The 19207-nt window shown below is 28.6% G+C and overlaps 1 protein-coding gene across 1 annotated transcript in view; it reads right to left on the bottom strand.

Moving 5' to 3' along the window:
- scn5lab (sodium channel, voltage gated, type V-like, alpha b) overlaps window positions 1–19207 on the bottom strand; it is a 112384-nt gene that overhangs the window by 13040 nt on the left and 80137 nt on the right. The window contains 3 exon segments of the mRNA XM_042751688.1: window positions 6810–6932; window positions 11435–11608; window positions 17300–17454. Coding sequence (XP_042607622.1) covers window positions 6810–6932; window positions 11435–11608; window positions 17300–17454 — 452 coding nt within the window.

The raw sequence follows: 19207 nt of genomic DNA, 5'->3' as shown, positions 1-19207 counted from the left end.
GCCCGCCAAGTAAACAAGTGTCTTGAGTTGAGTCATTGTAACTACCAACCTATAGCTGTGCTTAACTATGACTGCTTTTGTGCTGCAGGGACACATTTCCATATTTTATGTAAATATTATATTTACTTTAATAATAATATTTTTAATATACATATATACACACACACACACATATTTGTATACAAAATTTATAGAAAAATATCAATGATACTAATTTGCCATACATGTGGAGTTACGCACAGTTTTAACATAGCAAACTGTGTTAAATTAATGTCGCAGATTAATTAGAACTATTAAGGCCCAGATTTCTGCAATAAATAAACGAACACAAAAATAAGGTATAGTATTATTAATTATTTGCATTTATTTATATTTAATATTATTTTTTAACTGTTATTTACGTATTTAAGCCAAGTTGATCATTATTATATCTTTTATTTTTTTTTTATTTACTCCATTAAAAAAAAAGTATGAACATAATTAAAATATGAGATAAAGGAGCAAATTACAAAACATTAGCGTTGCAATGTGTTTTTTTTTATGCTAAAACTGTGTAGATCAAATAAATAAATACCCTAAAATGTAGGCATTTAAATATTTTTCTATAACAGTTATATATTATTCTGATTTACAGAAAGAGGAAAAAAGGGAACGTACAAAAACGTTTTTGTGTTTTGTAAAGAGAAAAAAAAATAATCAAACCTTTAGTCTTAAAAATAGGCACTTCAAACTTATTTAATGGACATTTGTTTGTTTTAGTTTTTTGGGCTGAAATAAAACGTCTTTGACCACACTTCTTAAAGAGTTCACCTCTTGAACAATAAAATCATTCTACATGCTGCGGGCACGCCTTTGTGAACATGTTTTTAACCTGCGCTAAATAAAGAGGTGATGATCACACAGCAGATCACAACCAATCATCAGCAGAACAACAACACTGAATGAGCATCAGGTGCACTTCAGTTTATATATTTAATCCATTCAAATCAGACACTTTCATATTCTTAAATAGTTCAATTAATGGGCAAGACACTACAGGGCAATAAATATTTTCCTTTTACTACACTGCCCATATACCCTTTTCTTATATACCTTTCATAGCGTGTTGCTTCAGATTAGTGTAGAGAAAACATCCAAAATACATTTTTAAGTTTGTTTTTATTATTTATTACTTTTATTTGAGTAATAATTGTTTCAGGGTAGAGATAGAAAACATCCAAAAAAAAAATAATAATAATTTTATTATTTTTATTTTAATTATAGTTGTTTCAGACCAATGTAAAAAAAAAAATAATAATAATAATAATAATTATTATTATTATTATTATTACTTTTAGTAATAATAATAATAATAAGTTATAATTATTTTTAGTTTTATGTAATTTACTTTATATATACTTTATTTTACTTTTTTTATTTTTTTTTTTGTATTTTCTAGTTTTTTATTTTAGTTTTTTTTTGTATAATTTTTTATTTTGTTAGTTGTATCTACAGACCATAAAAGATTTTTTGCTTATTGAAATAAAATAAACTTTAACTATGTATATATATATATATATATATATATATGTGTGTGTGTGTGTGTGTGTGTGTGTGTATTAAAACCACTTTTTAATTAAAATTAAAATGTAAGCAGAAGATATAAAAATAAAACCAAATTCTTAATCTTATTAAATTTATAGTAATACAGTATAATAAATGCAGCAGAAAAATCCATATTTATAAAAAAAATCTAAATATGTATATTTAATATGCATATTATATCATATTTATTAAAATATTTATATTAAATTTTTTTTTAAAAGACAAAAACGCCACAAAATTTAAAAAAAAAAAATCCTAACTTTAAAATTAAAACCAATACAGAAAATAAAAAAGAAAAATTATAGCAATATATGATGCTAATACAATGATACTAATATAACCCAGAAATGTGCATACTTTAAATTTATTCCAGTCTATATTGTGGCTTTATCCAATGTTCAGATTAATGTTCTGAAAACTCATGTGAATTAGTGCAGATTTACTTAAACAATGCATCATTTGGATATTTAAACATATTATTTCAGAAAACATTAAAAATTTTGCTTTATATTAAGTTCAATTTTATTGAGTCATACTATTAGGAAATGTATTATTTTTATTTTTAAATATTTTTTTTGAGAACATTAAAAATGTTTGCGAGTCCTACTGTAATCAATCAGATACTGAAATTATCACTGTATAAATAAACACTCTATTGACTATGTGTGTCTGGCACTGTGTAGCCAGCGCATGAGGGGGGAGGAGATGACGAATAAACACTGAGTTACGTGGAGTGAGTGAAGAAGACCACACGTTGTAACGACATTCATTTATCCAGGAATACTGATGGTGTTTCCCAGCTGGACAGAACAGAACCAGCTATCATCTTTAATGACCAGGATCTGGTTTAATAATGTCACTGCATGGCAAAGACTCTACTGCTACACCTTTTACTGTATCATCACGCTTAATTGCCCATGTAATATCTGACTATGCCCAAATAAATGTCCTGCAGGCACAGACTCTACTGTGGAATTTGTGTAAATGAAGATAATGCTGTAATGCTGATGGTTAATAACTCCTGCTTCTGGTTTTTGGTTCGTTTAATTCATTTTAAGAGTCATTTTAGGATGTTTTAGATGTTTTATTTAATTATATTTAATTTTTAATAATTGTAATTTTTAGTTACATATTTAATTATTTTTTTTTTTTTGTTGTTTTTTATTATAATCCATCACAGAAATCTGATATTATTGTCTTTGTTTTTATGTAATAATTCAATTGTAATAAATTTATTTTTAGTATATATTTTATTTATTACATTTATTTCATTATTTTTTTATTTTATTATTTTTATTGTTTAGTGAATTATGGATTTCAGTATTATTATAAATGTATATTTTGTAGTGCTGTCAAACGATTAATCGCGACAGATTAATCGCCATCCCCAAACATCAAATGTTTTTGCTTTATTACATTATATATGTATGTGCCAGTGCTATATTTATTATGTATACTATATACTACACACACATATGATACAGTATATATTTAGAAATACACTATACATGATACTTTACATTTTCTATATTTACCTATTGCATATAATTGTATATTATAAATAACATGTATCTTTAATATATAAACACATATTTTTCAGAAGATATATACTGTGCATGCTGTGTATATATATAGTATACTATATACGATATTAGTATAGATCATTATATATATATAGAGTTATATATATACCTAGCTATATATACAGGTACACACCACATATGATTATGTAACAAAACTTTTATTTGGATGTGATTAATCGCGATATAATTATTTGACAGCACCCCTCAAATCGCGATTAATTATTTGACAGCACTAATATTTGTTATACATTTCATTCTTATATTCATTTTATTAATTTTAATATTATCCAGCAGTGAAAAGAACTATTTTAAAATTTATGTTTAGTTATATAATTTGAATAGTATATTTATTTTATAAATTCTAATATTATCTATCAGTGAAAAATCTAATAAAAATGTCATTGCTTTAATTTTAATAATAATAAACTGATATTAAATTACATATTTTATTATTTTATTTAGTTTACTCATTTTAATAGTATCCATTAATGATAAAACCTGCTCAAAATATCACTGTATTATGTAATATTTTAATGCTATAAATTTATATTTAGTTATATATTTTAATATTATATTTATTTGACTTTTTTTAAATTTTACTTTTTTTAATGTAAAAATTAGTAAATGATATTTAAATCATAAATATTTTTAATATTTATCTATTTATTTTTATTATATTTATTTGACTTTTTTTAATATTTAAATATATCCATCATGTGATATTAATTTTAATATTATCCATCAGTGAAAAAAAATCTACTCATAATGCCACTGCATTATTTAATATTTTAATACAATTTTATTTTTTTTTTTTTTTGTTTTATATTTAATTATTAATTTTAATAATACTGCAATTGTCATTGCATAATGTAATAACTTAATTATAATAAATGTATATAAATTTTTAGTTATTGTGTTTTAATTTTTTATTTTTATTTAATTATTAATTATTTTGTCTTTAAGTATTATTTTTGATTGTAATTTTATTGGTTTTGTGATATTTTATTAATTATAATAAATGTTTGTTGTAATACATGCCAAATGTTTTCCTGTTTCCCTGTGTAAAGACCTGCCGCGAGCCCGCATATAAACTGAGACGTCACCTTTCAGCAATCAGACCCCCGTGCAAGCGTTATTTAGATTAACACGGACTTCAACTTGATTAAACAGAAGTGCAAGTGAGAGATAGTGAGAATATGAGAGATGGGAGCAGCTATTTAAAACACGACGCCTTAATGCCATGCTATGAAACCACGCAGTTTCAGCTCAGTGGCGCTGTTTGAGTTTACTTGCCGGTATTGAAGGATGAGAAGGAAATCAGCCCACAATACAAAAACCTGACTTGATTTCAGTCTGACTGCCCGAAATATCTCACATTTCACACTAAACTAAATAATAAAATACAACCCCCCCCCCATACAAAAAAAAAAAAAATTATATTGCTATTGTATTATTGATTTTTTTTTATTTACAAATTATGATTTTTTTTTATTTATAATTAAGCTTTTTTTAATGGACCATTATGCTTTTTGTTGCATTGTCCTTTACAATATATTTGTAATTCTCAGTATAATTGACCATTGCTTATGTAACCAAGGTCATTTTCCCCAAATCTTTCTTTTATATATTTGTAATTCTCATTAAATTGTCATTGTTATGTAAAAATTGCACTAATATCAGCATAAATTAAAGGCTCTATAACACATACTATCATAATATTTTCCCCAAATCTTTCTTTTAAATAGAATATTTTTGAATATTATTGAATTGATTGTTGTTTATATGATTGCTTTGTTTTTGGAGAATGTATTTGATTGATTTAATTGTATATTTAATGTTTAGTGTATTTTGGAGAAAATATGAAATACACAGCTCGAGATTTGATATTGGCCCATGAAATAGACATGACCTTCAACATCATTTGCAGAATACACAGATAACTTTCTTTATATTCATCAATTATAGAGATTTAATTAACATATCTACACGCAATCTAACACGCAAAAGACTGAGAGACAGTTGACCCTGCTTTTTTAACAACCTTGAGCCCCCTGAAGCACGTTTTCGGGTTCTGGTTTTTTGGTTTGAGGGTTTTTGGGGGGGGTTTTGTGCCTGTTGTTTGGGGGCCCTGATGGTTTTTGGGGGGTTTTGGATGTTTGTCAAGCGAGACAGTTTTTTAACTGGCTTACTCTTATGGTTTGTTTTATGGAGGTTTTTTGAACATTTTTAAGACTTTCTTATTAGAAATAGCAATTGGTTATTTAATGTTGTAAAAAATATAATACTTTTAATTTATTAAATTTTTTACACAAGAAAATGTTTTTTAAGGAAATGCATTAGTACTCAAAGGACTCACCTCATGTGTTGAAAAATGGCTTATCTATAGTGTAGCTTCTTTTGTGACTTCCATGAAGAACTTTTGTTACACATCCCTTTATATGTTTTCGTTCCAGTCGCAGGTCCTTTATAGTGGAGAAGAACAACTTCTAGTAGGTCATGTACAAAGTGCTCTTTTTTCACACCAGAAAAAAAAACAATGCATTATGTTAAAAGAACTGCATCACTAAATGTGTTTAAGGGAAACCAAAAACGAATTTTTTTTCTATATGGCAATTGCTACTAATAAAAAAAAAAGTTTTTTTTTTTCTAAAAGAACCCATCGTTTTTTTTTCTTGGTGGGGAAGCATATTTTTCAATCACCTACAGACTACTTTTTGTTCCACGTAAAATGACCTTCTGTGGAAATGGAAAAGGCCTTCTTCACACTTGAGCCATAAAATTTTTAGCAAAATAAATGTTCTCTTATTGAAAGGGTTTTTCTATTGGTTCTCATGCATGAATGAAAACGCTATTAACATTAACCTATAACATTCAATGAATCTTTCTTTCCAGGTTCTTTAGATTGTTGAGAGATAATTGATAATGGTTCTACTAATGGATCTTTGGGGAACCAAAAATGCTTCTTCACTCTTAAAAAGATCATTGAGACCAAGAAAACAACGATGCCATAGAAGAAACCTTTTTTTTTTTTTAAATGATTTCCATTACAAAAGAAAATCTTTAACATCACACTGAAGAGCCCTTTCTGTTTCACAAAAAGATTCTTTTGTGGCGAAAGAAGGTTTCTTCTTCAGATTAGTAAAAAGGTAAGAAAAGAGAAAGTGGTCTTTAAAAAAAAACAACCTTTTCTACTGAAGTGGTTTCTTTGGGGGAACCCAAAAATGGGTCTTTCTACATGGCATCGCTTGTGAAGACCTTTTTAAAACACCTTTTATTTTTAAGCATGTAGAACCTTTTTCTCACTTAACAAAAAAAGAACTTTTATAGTGGAAAAAAAGGGCTTCACCTGTTTATTTCTTTTTTCAGAACTTTTCACTGAAAGGGTTCTTTGCGGGAAAAACCGAACCAGACAACTGAAAGGTTCTTCGGGGAACCAGAAATGGTGAAAACCCTTTATGTTTAAGAGTATATGACCATAGAAGCACCTCAGGCTGGTTTAAGAAGAGACTTGAGAAGATCCGTGATGATTTTTCTTTGCAAAGGCAGAGATTCTTGTTTTTTTTCTGAGAGCAAGTGATGGGAGTGGTCTGTGAATGGCTGTGGATGGATGTGACATGTGACAGAGAGACGAGTGTATCTTACCCTCATGCCTTCAAACCGGGACAGCGCTCTCAGCGGTCTGAGGGCTCTGAGCGTTCGGAGAGATTTGATGGCAGCAAAGTCCGAGTAGCCCAGCGTGTTTGCTACCAGGCTTACGAGAGACACCTGAGTGACAGAGAGCCGAGGAGAAAGAGAAGATAGAAACGCAGCGTTAGGACAGTGATAACATCACGCCCGTTACAGTCCTGCGGAAGGAAGCGCTAGGAGGAAAAACAGGACTCGCCACGGAAACATGGTTCTGGAGACCTGTTAAGGAAAAATGTGGTTTTAAGGGCCATTGGTGGTTTTTTTGGTTGTTTGTTTGTTGTTTGTTTGGTACTGTGTGGGGTGTGGTTGTGTGTGGTTTTTAGGGAAATTTGTGGTTGTTTCATTGACGGTGCATTCCCCTTCGGTGCCGGGGCCCCGGTCAGGGGGGGGGACGGGAAACTGGCTTAGGGGGGCTGTATGTTGGTTTTGATGGGAGGTTTCTTTTGGTTCTGGTCAGAGGTTGGATTGGGTGCAGGTCCCCGGTCAGACTGGGAAGGACTGGAGGCCCCAATCTGATCATAACTGACCACACGTGCCACCAGACCAATCACTGACACCTGCACGAAGCGAATTATAGCTGGTTTAGTTCCATGAGATTCGCGTTTAGTTCATAGCATTCATACTGTTCAGCTGGGATTTTTGTTTTCATGTTCCAATCAGTCTTTTACGGAAGAGGATTAGGGCCAAGCAATAATGATAAAAAAATGTAATTTCGAGAAAAAACTCGTTAAAAAAGTAGAAATAAAATGTTGAGAAAAAGTCGTTAAATTTCGAGAAAAAGGTCAAAATAAAATGTTGAGAATAAACTTGTTTAATTTCGAGAAAAACTCATTAAAAAAGTAAAAATAAAATGTTGAGGGAAAAGTCGTTAAATTTCGAGAAAAAATTTCAAGTGTTTAGCGACTTTTTTTCTCTCATAATTTAACAAGTTTATTCTCAACATTTTTTTTTGACCTTTTTCTCAAAATTTAATGACTTTAATCTCGAGTTAAATTTTGAGAACATTTTTTGAGTGTTGTTCTCTAAATTTAACAACTTTTTTCTCAAAATTTAACAAGTTTATTCTCAACATTTTATTTAGATTTTTTTCTCAAAATTCAATGAGTTTATTCTCAAGATTTTTTTTATTACTGCTTGGCCCTAATCCTATTCCGTAGTCTTTTGAAATCTAAAAAAGTTTGAAATATAAAAATGTTAATAAAAAAAAATAATAATAATTATTAAAATTTTTTTTGAATTTAATAGTTTTATTTGTATTTAATAGATTTTATTTGTTATTGATATTATAATCTCATAACATTACTCATATTAATCAAATTTGATTTTGTCCATGCAGTCAATCTTTAGAAATCAAAAAACTATTTCAATGCTAATGAAAAATGCATTTCATGTGCATTAAACACTTTTTTAAAAGTATTTGATATAATATATTATAAATATTATAACAAACGCTTTACTATATTAAATATAATTTAATATTATAGAAATATTAGATTAAAAAAAAGATATAAAAATATAATAATAATATATATGTAAAATATTTGAATATTAATATTATTATTATTATTTTTCATGTTATTGTTCTTTGCATATTCCTGTCTGTATTATTAATTAAAAAATAAAATAACATTCAATGTCGAATTAAATGCATTTCATGTGCATTTAGCTTTAAAAGTACTTAATCTCATTTATTATAAAGATTGAAATCTCAAATTTAATATTTTTATAATTTTGTCAATGTTCCAGTCAATCTTTAGAAATCTAATCTTGAAAAAAAAACTATTTAAAAGTCAAAGCAATGCATTTAATGTGCATTTAACAGCTTTAAAAAATACTTTATCTAATTTATTATGAATATTAAAATGAAAAAGTATATCCTTCATATTAACCAAATGGGACTGTCTTGTCCATTGTCAATTTTTAGAAATAAAAATACAATTTCAAAGTCAAAGCAAATTAATCTTATGTGCATTTAGCAGCTTTAAAAGTACTTTTCTGAGAATTAAAATCTCATAGAATCTTTCACTTTTCATTAAAAAAATAAATAATATGACTTCACGACGAATGAAATTTAAAAATTGCATTTCTTGTAAAATTAACAGCTTTAAAAGTACTTGATCTAAATGATTATGTAAAAATTTAATATTATTCATATTAATCAAATTGGAATTGTGTTCATGATCCAGTCAATCTTTAAAAAACAAAAACTTTTCGATGTAAAAAAAACAACTTAAAACTTAAAACAGGTAAAACTTAAATTATATAATTAATATAATTTATTCTAAATATAACCTTTTTATCATTTTCATATTATTTCAACAGGACAAAATCTTCTGAGAATCTTTTACTATTACTTAAAAAAAAAAAATTGTGCTTTTAATATTATTAGTTCATTAAAGATGAATCATTGTTTAATTTATATAAATTAAATCACATGGTTTGAATGCTATTTCTATTGTCCTCATTTATGAAGCAAACTTTCCGAGATTTTCATTAAATACGTTATATAACACAAATGCATTTGGCAGACACTTTTATCCAAGCAACTTACATCCAATTTTTTTTTTTATAGGTTTTTTTTATTTCTTTTCGTATTTATTAAAGAAATTGAACCTTGATGATTTTGTGGTTTTCAAGGAATTAAACACCCTTCTGTACTTAAAAGAGGAATTTTAGGCACATTTTCTACATCATCTCATCAAGTGTCAACAAACCGCACAATGTGAAAAATCTAATCTGAAGAGACTCAAATACAGTGCTGTATTTGATCAGTACTTCATGCTGCAGTGAAGGTGGAGGTGAAGTGTACAATCTCTGCAACACTTGCAACAGCAAACAGATCTCAACATCAAAAATAATTAAAATATTTACATTTTACATCTTTAAAATTTTAAATTTTAAATTTGATTTGGTTTATTTGCTCTCCTTTTCCTCTCTTTTATTCTCACTGAATGGAGCCACACAAATAAAACTCACCAATAAAAATAATTTAATGTACACATGTAGAGTCTGTACAGCGATGCAGTCGTGGTTGTTTTGGCTTTTTTGGTCAAATGACATTTTTAACTGATGAATAGATAATATTGTGTGTAAGCTTAGAAAACTAGACTAATGAGGACAAATAAAAATAATTATGACCTGCTTACATGATCCCATTAATATTTGTACATAGTTATACATATGCATAGCAGACATACATACATTTGTCATGTTTGGATAACTATACTTTTTTGGACAAAATTTCATAATTAATGGATAATTGAGAGTGTTTCTATGGGATTATTGTGTCTATTTTTTATTAAAACACACACACACACACACACACACACACACACACACACACACACACACACACACACACATATATATATATATATTAGAAATTCATGTCAATAGAAATGCATTTATGCCCATTTAACCCTCTGGTGTGATTTTTAGGGGATTTATGGTATTAAATTATATTAATGGAATAGCTATGATCCATTTCTTTCCTGTTAATACTTTTTGAGCATAGAAAATAAAACCTGAAAATAAATTTTCCCAACTTTCAAACTGTTGTAAATCTTGAATGCTTTTGAGCTTTTCAAAAAGTTACAGAAGTTTATGTTCATTATTACGAAAAATAAATAAAAAAAACAAAATAATTAATATGATATGATGTATTTTGTAATTTTCATTATTAATGTAAATTTTAATACTAAAAGTGTGTGTGTGGGGGGGGGGTGTGATCTAATAAATATATATAAGTTATGTTTATGTTATTTGAGGTTGATATTTCAGTTTTTATGTATGTATGTATGTATGTTTTCTTTGTTTATTTATTTTATTTTTATTTGTTTTGTTTTATTGTTTTCAGGACCATTCAACCTTTTTGAATTATGTCCATGTGTTTGTTTGTTTGTTTTTGTTTTTAACAAGTCCTAAACAAAACCAAAACCAAAGAATTCAGTCAAAAATGACCAACCAGCTTCAGATGGTAAAAGCATTAAAAGTACAAATATAATTTATTCCAAATGTCAAAATCAACCTATGAAATTAACATTATATGAACTTACATAAGTTTTCTCATTAAAAGTACAAATATAATTTATTCCAAATGTCAAAATCAACCTATGAAATTTTAATTATGTTTTCTGGAGTATTTTATTTTATAAGAAATAATTATTTAAGTTTTGTTTGTGAAATTTTTCGTGTATTTTTTGAGTGTGTGTTACAACAATATTTTTCAGTATAAGTTATCAGAATCAACCCAAATATGTGCACAAATACAAGTTTACAAATACTGAAATATCAGGCCAAAACAAACAGCACTGTATCACTGGACTGAATCTGGAGCTCAAACAACAGCAAAACAACATGATAATAATTTTAAATAATCATCTTTTAATGTTGCTGATGAAGTGCTGGAAAGCTGAACCACAGCTGATTTGATTATTATATAATACAAAAGTTGCTCTCTGTAAACCTGAGCTCATTCAATCTTCCTGAGATTTTAAATGTTTTATAATAAAGCACTTCTGCAGTTATTCATTCACTACACTTTGCAATCAGACGCTGGGAAAGTAAATTGATGCACTTACATCCACAATGAGAAAGTCCAGCCAGCACCAGTAGTTGGTGAAGTACTTCCTGAAACCGTAGGCGATCCACTTCAGAGTCATTTCCAAGATGAAGATGTAGGTGAAGATCTTGTCTGCGTATTCAAGCACCACTTTGACCACTTTCCTTTGTTCAATGTAAATGTCTTCAAATGCCTGAAAGATGAGGGTTTAGGTGAGGATCTTTTTTTTGTATTAAAGGATAAATAACAAGCTGAGGACGCATTCGCTCATCTGTGTCTTATTCATGTTATTAACACATATGACAGTGAAACTGAATGAAGACTGGGACAACCTACAGAAATATGACGGAAAAGCAGCATGAATGTTTTATTAAAGTGATGTTTATATTAATGACAGTATTATGTGCTGTTTTATAAATAAAGTAAGTCATTTGGGTTTGGAGCATTGCTGTTTTAGTATCACTGAGATACTATTATCAGGGTAAACTAAAACTAAAACCTTAAACTTAAAATAAAACTAACAAAAAAAATTAAACTATAACAAATATTATTGGCAAAAAAACAAAAAACAAAAAAAAAATTAAAAAAACAAACAAAACAAACAAACAAAAAAATTAAAACTTATTTAATTTCAGCTAGACACCAAAGCAACATTTGTCATTATAATTTTTTTTATTTTTTTAAATGCCTATGCAGTTTTTTTTTTTACTTTGGTTTTTTTTTTTTTTTATTTGGTTTTAAAAATGCCTATGCAGTTTTTTTTTTTACTTTGGTTTTAGTTATTTGTGTAATAGATGGTTTTTTTTATTCAAAATGAAAAATAAAGAAAGATTTTATTTTATTTATGTTTTTATTTTTATTTATGTAATTTTTTGTTTTATTGTTTTTGTTTTTTTTATCATTTAATTTTTTTTGTTTGGTTATATGTCTTTCTAGTACTATATGTCATTATATTATATTCTAGATTGTATTAATATTTTGAATTTGTTTTTATTTTTATATCTTCTGCTTTTCATTTTAAATTCTAGTTAAAGTTTTGTAATGTAGTTTTTTTGTCATTTTTACTAGTTTAAAAAAAACAACTAATTTCATTTTAACTATAATAACTGTGGTGTTATATTGGTACAATATAATTTAATTGAAATGAATATAAAGTTAAATTCTATAATATTTTTATATTTGACAACATTCATTTTATTTTTATATTTTCCATTTTCATTTTAACTTTAGATTTAGCAATGTGATTTTTGTTTCGTTTGTTTGTTTGTTTGTTTTGCCATTTTTACTAGTCCTTTTAATATGTTCTATATAGAGTTTTTTAATTATTTTTTTTGATTTCTTTTTGAGTTATTTTAGTATACTAAACTTGGAAATGAGAAATGTACGCCTTGGCAGATGGAAATAAAATGAATCTAAATTTCTTCTTTTTTTTATTTTTAGTTCGGTTAACATTTTCTTTATTTCAACCCCTAACTACTCAATATGTGTAGAAACTTAATTTTCTGTAAAGTTGCTTTGAAATGGTTTGTATCGTAAAAAGCGCCTATACAAATAAACTTGATCCTATGGAACTGAAAATAACAATTAATCAATTTTAAATGTTGTAGTAGTTAACTATAATTTGCTCTTTTTAGAACGCCACCCCCACCCCCCCCCCCCCACCCCCCCCCCTCCCCCCCCCTGCATAACCCGTAAGTTTTTTGTGTGCCACCCCCCACCCCAACTGTCCCCCACCCCTCAGCGCTTGAGCGTAACGGAGCCCCCCAAAATAACTAGAGAATACTAACCTAGATTAACTAGAGGCACCTTGCCTCCCAAGACTCATTGTTACGATATGTTTGCTTTTTTGATGGCCCAGCGTAAATTATCCGGAGCGAAGGGAGACACCTTAAAAGAGAAAAAATTTTAATCCCAAAAAGTTAAATTTTCCTTACCCCCTTTTATGTGTATAAAGACATTAAGATACATTTGTATTGAATTTTGTTTATTGTGTTTTATTTGCCTTTGTCCAGCTTTCTTTTTTTACTTTTGTTTTAGTTGCATTTGTGTACACAAACTGCTCAAAATGTTATAACTGTAGATGCATCTGCAAAAATAGATGATTTTTGTTTATGAGAAAATAAAGTTTGTTTGTGTTTTATTTCTATATGGGTCAAGAAGATAATAATTGTTGTTTGATCATTGAATATTGTGTAAATACTATACCCTTGTTTGGTTCACTGTCATTCTAGTACAATATAACTGAGATACTATTCTAGATTGTATTAATATTTTGAATTTGTTTTTATTTTTATATCTTCTGCTTTCATTTTAATTCTAGTTAAAGTTTTAGTAATGTAGTTTTTTGTCATTTTTACTAGTTTAAAAAAAAACTAATTTCATTTAACTATAATAACTGTGGTGTTATATTGGTACAATATAATTTAATTGATATGAATATAATTTAAATACTATAATATTTTTTATATTTTGAATTCATTTTATTTTTATATTTTCCATTTTCATTTTAACTTTAGATTTAGCAATGTGATTTTTGTTTCGTTTGTTTGTTTGTTTGTTTTGCCATTTTTACTAGTCCTTTTAATATGTCTATATAGAGTTTTTTAATTATTAATTTTGATTTCAGTTTGAGTTATTTTAGTATAACTAAACTAAATGGAAATGAGAAATGTCGCCTTGGCAGATGAAATAAAATAATCTAAATTTCTTCTTTTTTTTATTTTAGTTCGGTTAACATTTCTTTTATTTCAAATAACTACTAAATATTGTAGAAACTTAATTTTCTGTAAAGTTGCTTTGCAATAATTTGTATCGTAAAAAGCGCTATACAAATAAACTTGAATTGAACTGAAAATAACAATTAATCAATTTTAATGGTTTTAGTAGTTAACTATAATAACCTTGGTTTGGACCACCATTAGGATATGTAATTGATGAATTTTCATTCTTGGATGATCTATTTCCTCGTTATTAAGTGTCCAAACTGTTCTTTGGAGCGGTTCTACTCTACCGCACATACATGCACCGATGTCCAGCCAAACATCTGCGTCCACCGGACTCGCCGCTGCTTTTTGCCGACTGTGCTGTTTCTCATTTTCTGCTTACTTTCTGTTTTCATGTGAATCATTCAAGTGCACGTCTGAGAGAACAGCTGCCTGCTGAAGCTGCTGGTAAATGCCACTAAAATACCATCCGGTCTGCACACACCTGGCACCCGGCCGTAAGACAGAGCTCTGACATTAGCCCCTCTCTGTGAGTCGCACACACAGGATTCTGATCTTTAAGGAAATGCACAGTCTTATATAATATTATGCAGCGGGAATATATTTTTCGCTTTGGCATTTACTGTTTTCTGTGTCATGCATAATTTCACAAAGACAGAACTGGTAATGCTTAGAGTCGACACAAAAGAGATGTTCCTCATCTTATTGTGCATGATTCAATGGGGAATGTTATTATAAAAGAAAACAAATATTTGTCTTTGTAATATTTTATCCTAGAGGCACTCTTCACTACCTAATCAATACCTGATATATAAAAGGTCAAGCTGTACATTTTTATGTTTGACTGCGGTAAAAAAAAAAATACAAGTAAAAGAGATTGTGAAAGTCTTTCAAGTTGAGTTTAAACATAACTTAACATGCTTAACATTAGTAGTTCATATACATTTAGTTTAAACATATGCACACTAATATTCAGAAGTCTCTTCTGTTTAACAAGGGTGCATTTATTTAATCAAAAATACAGTAAAAATGTAAAATATTACAAGTTAAAACAACTTTTTTATATGTGAATATATGCTAAAATGTAATTTATTTCTATGATCAAAGTTGAATTTTCAGCATCATTACTCCAGTCTTCAGTGTCACATGATCTTCAGAAATCATTCTAATATGCTGATTTGCTGCTCAAGAAACATTTCAGATTATTATCAATGTTGAAAACAGTTGTGCTGCCCAATATTTTTGTGGAAACGGTGATACATTTTATTTTTCAGGATTCATAGATGAACAGAAAGTTCAAAGGAACAGCATTTATTTGAAATAGAAATCTTTGGTAACATTATAAATGTCTTTACTGCCCCTTGGTGCATAAAAGTATAAATTTATATTAAAAAAAAATTCTCATGACCCAAAAAATCTATCTAATTTACAAATAAATATTAAGGTACTTGAATGCACATTATGATTCAATTCAATAATATTTTTTCAATGATTTATTAATAATTATTTAAAATATTTTTTATAAATTGTTACTAAATATTAAAATTTTCAGCAATAACAATTTAATAAACCCTAAAAAGCACAAAAATCTCTGGCAAGAAATCAATAATGGTGTTAATTTAGTACTAACAGCGGCTGTTTGAAAGGATGAGTAAGACTGTGATTATTTCACAACACGGCTAACAGCTTGTGGCATGTGTTGATGTAGATTAGTGTCATATGACATCTGCACATTTGCTGGCGTCTGACAGCTCTCTCACGGAGACGGCGGTCAGAGGAGTTGACCAGTCAGCAGGCCATCGGCAGCCACAGGCCAGCTAGCAGGAAATGAGCTGCCACTTCCTGCCAAACACACACCGATAGAGACAGCTTCTGTGCTTGGTTTGAAGTCAAAGCTGTCATAAGGTCAGTGAAGCACGCTGAGATTCGAGTAAGACGTCTTTACTGAGACACTACAGGCAAAAACATTGCTTTGTCATGAACTGGTCAAGTTTGCGATTCTGCTTCCAAAACATGTCTTCTTTCAGACTAGTGGAAAGAAAACATCCAAAATACATATGTATTTATTTTAGTATAATTCAGTAAAATTAAGATATTTTTATAGTTTTTATAAATATTCTGAAATTGTTCCTATTTCCTGTTTTCATTTTGATTCTAGTTAAAGTTTTAGTAATGCAGTTGTTTTGGACATTTTTACTATTATTTTTTTTTTTTTTTTTTTATCTAGTTTATCTAGTTTTTATGAATTTTTATTTACATTTTAGTGATTTTAGTACATCAAGTTAAACAAATGAAAATGAGAAATGTTGCAACTAGTTGAAATAAAATAAGAATTATTTTACAATTTTATTTTATTTCGGGTTATTGTTTCTTTCTTTCTTTCTTTTTTTATGGTTTTAGTTTAAGTGAACTATAATAATCCAGGTTTGGACCACCATTAGAATGAGTAAATGATGAACTTTCATTCTTGGATTATCTATTTCTTTAGGTTTTACTTCTTTATTAACAGTTCAAACTTTTGAATGTTTATTTTATAGCACTTTATCTATTCGCGTCTGTAGATTTTCATTTACAATTCATATCTTTAAAAGGTTTTTCCTCCACTTCAGCAGCACGTACATACACCAAAACTTACAGTTCTATTTCTCTCTATATTCTGAAGGTTTTTACTGAGGGGTTTGTTGATATTTCATTCAACTCATTTTATACAACAATTTATTCCAAAAAGCATGGTTGAAAATGATTTTTTTCTGTCTGTTGACAGTATTTTGTGATTTATAGAGTGATAAAAATAAAAATAGATATTCAAATTAGTCTCAGATAAAATTATTATATTATATTTTGTCAACAAAATAAAACAAAAATGTTGAATCTGGCTTTATCCAATGTATATATCTATTCTCTGGAAATGTTAACAAATCAGTGCATATTAATTAGATAATACCTCATTCGCGTAAACATAACATTTCAGAACTTGTTTAATACAAAACAATTGTCTTTATATACTGTGATTAATCGACTCAAAAAGTTTGTGATATCTATAAGTTAAAATTTTCACCTATAGTGTCTTGGCTTAAGTAACAAATCCTACTACTGTGACTGCAATGTAAACAAAGTTTTTAACATCCAGTGCAAACTAAAAACGACAGATTAAATCTCACCAGCGCTCCACTGCTGAGGAGGATCATGAAGATAATGAAGGTCTCAAACCAGCTGTGCTCCACTATCTGATAACACGTCTTCCTCAGACGCCACCAGGCTCGACCCAAACCTTCGGACGTGTTGATGTCACAGCACTGAAAGCGACGTACACAAACTGGAAAACAAAACCATTAAAGTTTAATGTTTAATAAACGGGTCAATGATGAAAACATATTTTAAATTGTATTATTTATATTTATTTTAGTTTCTTGTAGTTTTGAAAAACTTTTATACCATATTTAACAAAAGTTCTGACTGAATAACTCCAAAATCAAGTGCACTGGATTCCTGTGTCATTCTAGTAAAACATAATGGAATTTAAAATAAGTCATATAACTAAACAGAATTATAAAAAAAAATAAAAAATTAATAATATCTTTTATATTTTAAATAATATATTTAAATAAAGAAAACTTTTTATTTGCACATACAAGTTTGTACACGTCAATTTAACATCAAGATTTCAATTACATTAAACCAACTTCAATTATAAAATGATGAAATTGCTCAACTTATTTTGATGAGTTACAGTAAATTGCAATGACTTACAGATCATATAATTTTTTTTACAGTGTAGTATTTTAAAACAAAACTGCTTTAAAAAAACAATAATAATATTAAATTAAAGAATATACCAAGCTACATAATTTTTCATAAATTAATAGATTATTCACATGTTGATCAGAAGTAATTCAGACTATAATTGAGACGACGACACTCATTTTGCTGACTTTTCCACTTTCAAAACCTCTTTGTTCAAAACAAATGAAAACGCAACTTCAAAAGACTTCAAAGAGCTTCCAAACACTTCAAAAGATCACAAACGCAGTTCCAGCGAGAACATGGAGATCAATAGTTGAACTGCTCTACAGCGTGTAATACAAACACATCAGTAGAAATAAATGATATCATCAGAGTTGAGCTCATAAATGGAGCTCGGCTGCCGTAAAATGTCCTCGTCTTGCTAATCTGTCGGTCTCTGCGTTCAAGCTTTTATGTGACATAATCCCAGCCGGTATCACTAGTGCTCTGAAAGCCCACCGTCTGTAACAATAAGTCCCTGCCATGAAATCCCATCTGAGCCTCGCATGGTCGTCAAAGCGTCTCCATTACTGGCATCTGAGCTCCTCTAAATTAACTTATTGCCTGTAAACTTAATAACAGGGTTATGGTAACAGGGTTCTCTCAACTCAATTTGTACAGATGCTCCTGCTCTCCATTGGCAGCATCAGACATTTTAGCACCCGGGCATCACCATTCATCAAGCAATTAACAGCCATCAAAGCAAAATCAAAAGGGCTCAGAGTCTGGAGTTATTGGTGACTTCATTGGTTTATTCGCCTCTTCATAAATTTGATTTGTCAGAGAACATCCCGTGAAACCCAGACTCCAGACAGTCGTGTTTCCCGAGTGTGTATTACTAACATACAGATATGAAAATATAAAAATTATGTGGCGTTAGTAACCCCTTGATTTTTTTTTTTTTTTTTTTTTTTTTTTTTTTTTTTTTACTATTTATGGAAAAGTGTATGTTTTATGATTGGTCACAATTGTGAATGGTGGGAAAATGTGTATACTGAAATTAAATAATTTCTGCAATCATCAAAATTCTTATATACCTCAGCCCAGTTATTAACCTATTTTAAACTGATTCATAACATTCTATGGTTACTACTATACATAAAAAAACCTTATACAACACTAAATAGGTATACTTATTCATATATTAATACTAGACACCTTAAAGATACTGTGTACCAAAGATAATGTGTCATATCTTTACGTTAACATATATTACTAGCCTTTCGTTTTGGAGCTTTGATGCAGCCATCATCATCTCATGGTGTAAACAGGAAGTAAACTACTTT

This window comes from Cyprinus carpio, chromosome B24, assembly GCF_018340385.1.
Source record: "Cyprinus carpio isolate SPL01 chromosome B24, ASM1834038v1, whole genome shotgun sequence".
NCBI lineage: Eukaryota > Metazoa > Chordata > Actinopteri > Cypriniformes > Cyprinidae > Cyprinus > Cyprinus carpio.
Note: the sequence above shows the minus strand (reverse complement) of the source record. Positions and strands in the feature narration are given on the sequence as shown.